Source organism: Nicotiana attenuata, chromosome 2, assembly GCF_001879085.1.
Source record: "Nicotiana attenuata strain UT chromosome 2, NIATTr2, whole genome shotgun sequence".
Classification (NCBI taxonomy): Eukaryota; Viridiplantae; Streptophyta; class Magnoliopsida; order Solanales; family Solanaceae; genus Nicotiana; species Nicotiana attenuata.
The window spans coordinates 96,144,113-96,153,413 of NC_031990.1; the positions used below are offsets into that span (position 1 = coordinate 96,144,113).

The 9,301-nt window shown below is 34.2% G+C and overlaps 1 protein-coding gene across 2 annotated transcripts; it reads right to left on the minus strand.

Annotated features, from left to right (window-relative positions):
- LOC109215629 (SNW/SKI-interacting protein-like) lies at window positions 1,552-5,284 on the minus strand. Of its 2 annotated transcripts, XR_002066383.1 has the most exons (3): window positions 3,883-5,284; window positions 2,716-2,807; window positions 1,552-1,986 (listed from the first exon to the last, which is right to left on the minus strand). XR_002066383.1 is itself a non-coding variant. In XM_019379731.1 (2 exons), the coding sequence occupies exon 1, from the start codon at window positions 5,017-5,019 to the stop codon at window positions 3,895-3,897; it is 1,125 nt and encodes a 374-aa protein (XP_019235276.1). In that variant the 5' UTR covers window positions 5,020-5,284; the 3' UTR covers window positions 2,813-2,873; window positions 3,883-3,894. The 2 variants fall into 2 exon arrangements, 1 of the variants encoding a protein (XP_019235276.1); XM_019379731.1 differs by lacking the exons at window positions 1,552-1,986; window positions 2,716-2,807 and adding an exon at window positions 2,813-2,873.

Below are 9,301 nucleotides of genomic sequence, written 5' to 3' on the forward strand. Positions count from 1 at the left end.
AGGTAAAGTCTCGAACCACCGAAATAGAGGTCCAATGCCTCCTGGACTATATGCATGGGACGGGTAGTGCACGCATAGGGTACGACTTAGAATTGAACTAGAGCGCATTTAGGTAAACAACTTTAACATAGTAATCGGGTAGCAGGAGATGATAGTCTGTGCCCGCTGAATAATATGAGTAATTCCCTACTTTAAGGGAGTTGCGAAGTGTTATTTATGTTGCACGGGGTGATCCTTTAGGCTAAGAAACTTAGGTTCCCCCCCCCCCCCCGCCCCCTCTCTTCTTTATACATTTAGTCATCTAATATAGACCGTTATAGTTATATCCTTGCAATCCTTATTTGTGTTATAATAAGTTTCTTTGACCCTTACTCTCTTTGTTTATCTTGCCTAATTATAATCCACATAGTCTTAAGTTCGGCCAGGAGCCATAGTTATGGACCTCGAAGAGTGCCTAACACCTTCTCTTTGAGGTAATTTGAGCCCTTGCCCGATCTTTGGTGGCGTTGACTAGTCAAACAGAGTTATTTGCATAATAGGTGCCCTAATGCACCTCAAAAATCGTTAGGTGACGGCTCTTCTTCTTTTAACACTCTATCTCCCATCCAAAAGAGTTGTCACAACGTCGAAACCCACTTTCGAGAGAAAACGGGGCGCGACACTTATTATCCATGATCTTAAATATTTGTAACTCCCATGGTAACTTGGTTAACTTACTTTATAAACTTTCAAACATGATCTCATTTCTAAGCTTACATCAGTTGACTTACGCCGTACTCTCACGTACGAAAAACATGGGGTCTAACACATGGCTCTACCCGTGGCCTCCTATTCACATGGCAGTAACTTTACCGGTTACGGCTAAGACTTCCCTTCAGTGAAGATAGAGACATATAGGAGTAGTTATTTATATAAATTATTACTCCATCAAACTCCTTAATTTTAACCGTAAATTTAGACATATAATCTTTAAGATTTTTTTTAAGAAAAAAAATTATATACTTAAAAACTACGTAAAAAAGTACTATAAGTCACAATTATTAATAAGTCTGAATTCTCAAAAGACATATGAAAAGATCACAATCAATGGAAAACTCATCTGACTATCGAAATTCAAACGATACCACACAAATTGGGATAGATGGACTATTTATTTGTCTTGTTTTACATAATACTAAGTAAAATATAATTAAAGATAATAATCTTTATATATGTATTACATTACTAATAATAAGCAAAAATATTAAAGGTTGGTGAAAAGGTTTAAGTAATTTGATAGAAATGCTTATCACAATAAAGTATAAAAAGTTGAATAGTTATTTGGAATTGAAGCCTTAAAAGTTGATGGTCTCGCCGTTCAAGCATATTTCACCGATGAAGTAACCAATAATATTGCACTTGTAGATTAGAGTAGGACATGAACTAACTTATCTGGATACAGTAATGAAGTAACCAGTGACGTGATCGGGTGTTTTAACTAAATAATTAATCTTAAGAATCAACAAATCAAAGTGAAAATGCATATCACTTAACAATGGTTAAAGTGTCAATTACATGATACGTTATTCTCTATTTCTTGTTCACAAATTTGCTTCCAGAGAAGTAATAAATGCCTTCATTTGTGCTTTTAGTTTCTCTTTTGTGACCCATGGTACATTGGTGAGAGTCATGAGTGCCTGAGTGGTTAGAGTTTTCCATATAATGTTTAGAACCAGACGATTAGACTGTGTATTGCCAATTTACAACAAGATGATTGTTGAGTTTAGCAAATTGCAAATTTATTCTTGTCCAATCCTGATTTCTTTGCCCGTGGCTACTTTTTTTACGACTTTCGTTATAATATAGTGGAAAGGTCTTTTAAACATATGATTGTGTACAACATTTAAGGTCAAGAACCCATGAATAGGCATTAAAACCGACTGCCACTTAGGATATGTTAGGTGCGCCTTTGCCTTGTCCTTAGGATTCAATAATAGCTCTGGCAACCTGGAAAAAACCAGAAAGAAGTAATGATCCATATTAAACTCCAAACCTTTCTGTATACCATGTTTGTTTCCATTGTTCTTAAAATTATATTGTATGATGTTGTAAACTCGTTGTAACTCCGTTGTTATATAACCATGAAAAAGCTCAATTTTTGTAACCACGGATTTGATGTTTTTTGCATGGTGACTCATAAAATTTGTTAAGTATTAAATAACAACAAACGATACAGTCTACCAAAACACTGTATTCATTAATACATTACTATACAATAAATACGATACTATACAATAGTGGTATTGGCACGCAGTCTCGCTTTCTGTTGGTAGTAGGTTTTTATGACTAACCGTTGTTTCCTTTCATTGCTGATCACCTTATTGCCTTGTTGTTTTTATTCTGCTTTTATATGGCTTTTTGGTACTGTCCCTTCTTGTCTATATTTTCATCAATATGGTGCTTATGCTTTCCTGAGCCGAGGATCTATTGGAAACAGCCTCTCTATCCTCACAAGGTAGGGGTAAGGTCTGCGTACACACTACCTCCCCAAACCCCACAATGTAGAATATTACCGGGTATGTTATTGTTGTTGTAATGTACAATACGATATTGTACATTATAAAACCATGGGTAATGACAATTCAAACAGGCCATTACTCTCTCACACAAGTAAAAGAGTTCAGTTTATTCTAGAAATGCAGAACAAGGGGAAGGGGAAAGAAAGAGAAACTCTACCTCAGCCAAAAGTAACACATCTGGGGTAATCCGAGCGTCACCAGCAAGCATTCTAAAGCTCTTACATTGCCAAGTTGGTATTAAAAGCAGCCCTATTTATGCCATGTATAAGTCATTCGGGATGAAGCTTTAATTTGAAAGCATGAATAAACCAATTCCTATTGAAATTAAATAATGTCAAAGTTCTTCGATGTAACTATTCCAAAATACAGATTATATTGATGGTAGTAACTAACGATTACAACTCAAAGAAGTAGAACAACACTAATGGAAATGCAAAATGAAGAAGCTAAGTAAGATAGGAGAGAACCAGAGATTATTGATGTTTTACCTATTTTTTGCCTAAGGTACTGCTAATTCCAATAGAGATTATTGATGTTTTACCTATTTTTTGCCTAAGGTACTGCTAATTCCAATAGAGATTATTGATGTTTTACCTATTTTTTGCCTAAGGTACTGCTAATTCCACATACCTCACATGTTCCTAACCTGGTCCCACAAATAAGTTTCCATCCATGCCCGCACAAATATTAACTACGTTCATAACATTATATATCTAAATCTTCGATATGGAAATAAATAAATAAAAACCATAATGATAGAGGTGAGATATCAGGCAAGATAAAACATCAATAATTCTTTCTAACTTAGCTTAAGAATGTAAGAGTTCTCCTGCATCTAAATCTTATACATGGATGCATAATAGAGGATTTGGAAAAATCAGCAGAGACAAAAAAGAAGATGATCTTGCTGCAGGTAATTCTTGACAACTGCATTAAAGCTAACTTCTATTGACAGCAAAAGCTGTAGCTATGTTTTGAGAATTTGAAAGCTAAGCTAACTTCTACTGACATGAAAAGTTGTAGCCATGATTCCAGAAATTCCATGGAAAAGCCTCTAGTTACATAAATACCGTTGCGCTTCAGTTCTTGATAACAAAAAGGCAGCGCCGCATATGACCTTACTACACCTCACTGAGCATCTGTAATATCTGATGCAGAGACTACGTCTAGCTATATGTCCTGATATGAAAAATACTTGAAGGTTTTGATGTTTAAATGTTAACCAAGATTAGTAACACAAAATACTAGTACAACCAAAGAAAGGAAAGAACCACAAAAGTTTATGTTGTGTCCAAAATTGATCAAATATTCAAATTTAGCAAACCTTGACTGGTCTTCATGGTTCCTCCACTACCCCAATATTTGCCATGGTTTCATTAAAGAACTGGTCCAAACCAAATGGATCAGCTTCCTTGTCAAATTCCACACTTGGACCAGCCCTCTCATATGTTCCAGCAAATGCCTTGTCAGGCTTAAACCGATGTGTGTTGACGATTTGCTCATCAGCAACTCCATACATATCGGAATCAACATTGTCTTTCTTGGGTTTGTATAGAGTAGAAAGAGTAGGCTGAGTAGTAAATAAGCCTTTATCATATACATTGTAGGCATCATCATTGGCAAATCCAAATCCAGAATCCATCCCTTTTTCCTGGTTGAACAATCTCTGGTCATACATAACTTCCTCTCCTCTTGATTTTCTAGTACTAGAAGCCATCCCAAGAGCCACTTTTTCGCTAACCTCACCGTCTCTATCTCTGCTTATCTTACTCTTTTTAGCATCTTTTGCCTCGAATCTCCTCTCCCGACGTCTCTCCTCACATATTTTCTTTCTCTTTAATCGCGCTTCTTCTGTTGCACTATCATAATCCACAACAGTAGTTCTGTCAGTTCTTGCCTTGCGAGCCAACTCCTGAAGTTGCATCTCTTTTCTTTCCTCCTCTTTCATTATCATCTCTCTCTGAATCTTTTCCCGCATTGCAGCGGCTTGTCTGGCTTTCTCTTCTGCAACATATAGAGCCTCTGATATTTTTGCGAAATTATCATTGATCTTTACGGCCTCATTAACAGCAACAAGACGCTTATCAAGTGGGATTGTGTAACCTTTGGGATTCTTCCAGTTTGATATACAAGGCGGAATCTTCCAATCCTGTTGATCTTTCACGGTAACAGGACGTGGAGGAGAATGCATAACGGGCACAGGTGGTGAACCAGAGGCGGCTCTAGGGATCTTCTTGTGCTTGAATTTGGGCGGCTCCACTGGATCCACGGCCATCTCCACCATCTTAATAATCCTCTCCTTAAAAGCTGCGGCAGATTGCTTGGAATTAGGTTTGTACTTAATAAACTTGAACTCTCGAGATTGTGTTGGAACATTACTCAACCGCATATTTACGATCTTCTCAACTGCTTCCTTAGTTTCATGGATTATAGTTTTCTGCTTCTCATATTCCAGATCCATCTCTAAAATTCCTATTGAGAAAAGAATGATGTTGGAATAAATTGCTTGATTATTCCTCAAGCATGTTACGGATTATATAGTGTTTAACCGTAATTTTTATTCCTGGAAAGGAAAGGAAAGTCTGATTCCTATTTATAATTCAAATTTCTATATCTTTCCTAAATATATTAGGATTGGGCTCTTGGTGAGCCTAATTCCTATATTGAAAAGAAAAAGGAAAGTGATATTGTATGAACATTCAAAAGGTTGCTTGTAATTTGACTTTAATTGTGTAACCGCTTGTTTGGATGGTTGTTACCTATTATATCGTATTGTATTGTTATTTTAAATACAATGTTTGTTTTGATTATTATTTAAATTTTATCGCATAGTCTTGTTAAATTCGTCGTTACATAACGAAGAACAGTGTCACTTTATGTAACGATCGATTTGGTGTGGTCGCGTCATTACGTTCCTCCCTTGCCCTTTCTTATTATTAAATAATTATATTTTATCATTTACCTTACTTTTTTATATAATAATTCTACTTCGTAACTAACTTTTCATTTATAAGATTACAAATTTATTCTTCATATTGTTGGTGCATGACATCATGAAATGACGACAAATAATACAATATATCCAAACATTATATACATCAAACGATACAATATAATACAATACGATACAATACATTATGAAACGATACATAACAACCATCTAAACAAGCTGCAAGTGAAAATAACAATGGAGTAGTTTGACTATATAGTTAGTCATAGAACTATAAAATTTTAATGTTAAGAAAACTCAATCAAATATATATACACCTGCTATATCAAGGAATGTTATGCATGTAAATTTATGTATAGATTTAAAATTATATAGAGGACAAATCAAAGATTTAAAGTGTGCGAAAAATAATGGGACAAAATTTTTGATGAAACAAAGATGGAGTTCCAAAAAGGGTGAATGATTCAATTATCCACAAAAATAAAACTATTTATCCTTGCTTACCTATTTATTTTTTTAGCCATTAAACTCATTACATTTCATACCCATGGTAGCTTTTGTAGGTGATTTCATCTTTTTTCTCCTTTTCTTTTTTATTTCTAGGCTTCTTTTCTTTTTCCTTCTTTTCTTTCGTTTCTCCTTTTCTTTTTTCTCATCTTCTCTTTTCTTTTTTTTTCTTCTTTATTGTTCATTTATTTTTTGTCCAAATATTATTATTATTATTATTATTATTACTACTACTACTATAATTTAATTTCAAACTTAAATTTGGCTACTCTTTATTTTTTAATTTTTTTCATTATTTGTTGTTCCTTTTCGAATTTTATTTGACTCATTTTTTTAAATTTCTTTTTCTCTTCATAATTATTGACTTTTTTGCTCTTTTTTNTATATATATATATATATATATATATATATATATATATATATATATATATATATATATATATATATATATATATATATATATATATATATATATATATAAAACTTACTTTTGCATAAAATATATCAAAAATAATATATTTGTAACAGTTGAAGTACATTATTGTAGTATACTATGATACTCACATGCTATATATTAGATACTGAATGGGTATATGATATCGGGAACTCTGTTAGAAAATTAAAAAAGGACACGTTGAATTTTTAAAATATTATACCACATGCTGTAATAGTATACTATTGCAATAAATAATAGACTATTGAATTAAATATTATATAACAAAATGGTATATAGTACAGATTAGTCTTCTTCGCTATTTCAACTCAATTTCAACCTAAATTTCAAAAATTTACTCCAGAATTTTTCCCAAATTGACTCAAACTTCAACCACAATCTCCAATCAAATATATTAACTAAATATTTTTATTTAAAAAAATTAAAAAAATATGAGAACTCCATTGAAAAGTTAAAATATAACTCAATGAAAATTATAAAAAAATTATAAAAGAACCAAATTATAATAGTATACTATTATATTATATAGTATGTTATAATAGTATAGCGTTGGAATGAACTGTATGCTAAAATGGTAAATAGTATACCATTTTGGTATATAGTACAAATTCTTCTTTTCCAGTTGAACGAAATAAATTATACACTAATGAATTAAATATTATATACCAAAGTAGTATATAGTATGTTATTTTCGTATATAGTAATTAGTCATATTCGCTAGTTCAGCTCAATTTCAAAAATTTACTTCAGAATTTTAACCAAATTAATTCAAACCGTAGCCACTACCTCCAATCAAATATTTCAAACTAAATATTTTGGTTCAAGAAAATAATTCAAAAAAAAAATGAACTATGTTGAAAAGTTGAAAAAGAATTCAATAAAAATTTCAAAAAATTTGAAAAGGACCATTGTAATAGTATACTATTATATTATATAGTATACAATAATAGTGTACGGTAGGAACAAACTGTATACCAGAATAGTATATTGTGACGACCCGGCCGGTCGTCTTAAGAATTAATGCCCCGATCCCCTATTAACTGCTTCCCCTAAGTTCATTTCTGCTATTTTAGTTTGCCGGGACGGTCGGTGTTGGGCTTCGGAGAGTTTTGGAACACTTAGTCCCTAAATGAGAGCTTAAGTGTTGAAAAATGGTCCGTAGTCGGAACAGTGTCAAGACGACCTCGGAACAGAAATTCGATGGTTCCGTTAGCTCCGTTAGGTGATTTTGAGGTTAGGAGCGTGTTCGGAATGCATTTTGGAAGACCGTAGCTCATTTAGGCTTGAAATGCCGAAGTTTGAATTTTTGAAGTTTCCGATCCGATAGTGAGTTTTTGATCCGAGGGTCGGAATGGAATTTCGGAAGTTGCAGTAGCTCCGTCATGTCGTTTGGGATGTGTGTGCAAAACTTCAGGTCAATTGGACATGTGTTGGTTAGGTTTTTGATCGAAAGCGTGTTTTGATGAAATTTAAAGTTCTCAGGCTCAAATCATTGATTAATTCGAGTTTCCGGCGTTGTTTTAGGTGGTTTTAAGAATTGGTACAAGTTCGAATGATGTTATTGTCACGACCCAAACCCCGGTCGTGATGGCGCCCAACACATTGCTAGGCAAGCCCGACCATTTACACAACCTTAGCCAATAAATCTAGATAGATGAATAAATATTCACTATTAAAAATACCAATTTAGTGCGGCATTTCTGAAATAATTTCTAACATTCGAAAACGCCAAAATGAAAACAAAATACTGATCAACCCACAGAATCTGGTGTCACGAACATGAGCCTCTAGAAACAGATTATTCACCTATTACAAGTCCGACTAAGAAAAATATACGAATAAAATAATAAAAGATAGAAGAGAGAGATCAAGGCTGCGAACGCCATGCAGCTACCTCGATACTCCCGGATATTTATTGCTCCACTAAACAAGTCCTCACTCACCCTGTGGTGTACCTGAATCTGCACACAAGGTGCAGGGAGTATTGTGAGTACTTCCAACCCAGAAAGTCATAAATATAATAAAGTCTGAGGATAAGAAATCCTAAATAAACACAAAGTAAAACTATAAATACAACAACGTGGACCAATAGCATAATACAGCAAACATTTAAAACAGTTATAATAAAGTCACACCAGAATGAGAATAAATAACAATTAAATATGCAATGCAACACATAAACCGGTACCTCCAGTATCCCGCTGCGGTCGTGCAGCCCGCTCCATTTATTTAACGTCGACGGCGCTCACTGGGGGTGTGCAGACTCCGGGAGGGGCCCCTTACGGCCCAAGCGCAATAATAAGCCATCTCGTGGCATCAAACAGGCCCTTGGCCTCATATCAATATCATTATAATACTGCTGCGGCGTGCAGCCCGATCCCATACTCAGTCCAAAAATCACACAATAGTATAAAAATATTCAGCCCAAACATCATTTAAAAATATTAACTTAATTTCTAATTTAAGAAAAAGGCTGAGATTTCAAACACAGTATTAAATACCAGGACTGAGTTTAATATTTATAAATATGGTAAGAAACCATTAAAATAATCCCTGAAGGATTCAAGTAGTTGGCAAGAAGCCCAATTATGACAATTAATCCATTTTTATAAGGATATTACAAATCTACAATCAAATAGGTACCAATTTTATTAAGTGGGATGGACCAAGTCACAGTCCCTGGCGGTGCTCTACCCCACGCCCGTTATCCGGCGTGCAAGTCACCTCACATAGCACTACGATGTGCAAATTCGGGGTTTCAAACCCTCAACACAGCATTTACATTTATTACTAACCTCAAGCCGGCCAAAGTCCTAGCTTGCTATGCCCTTG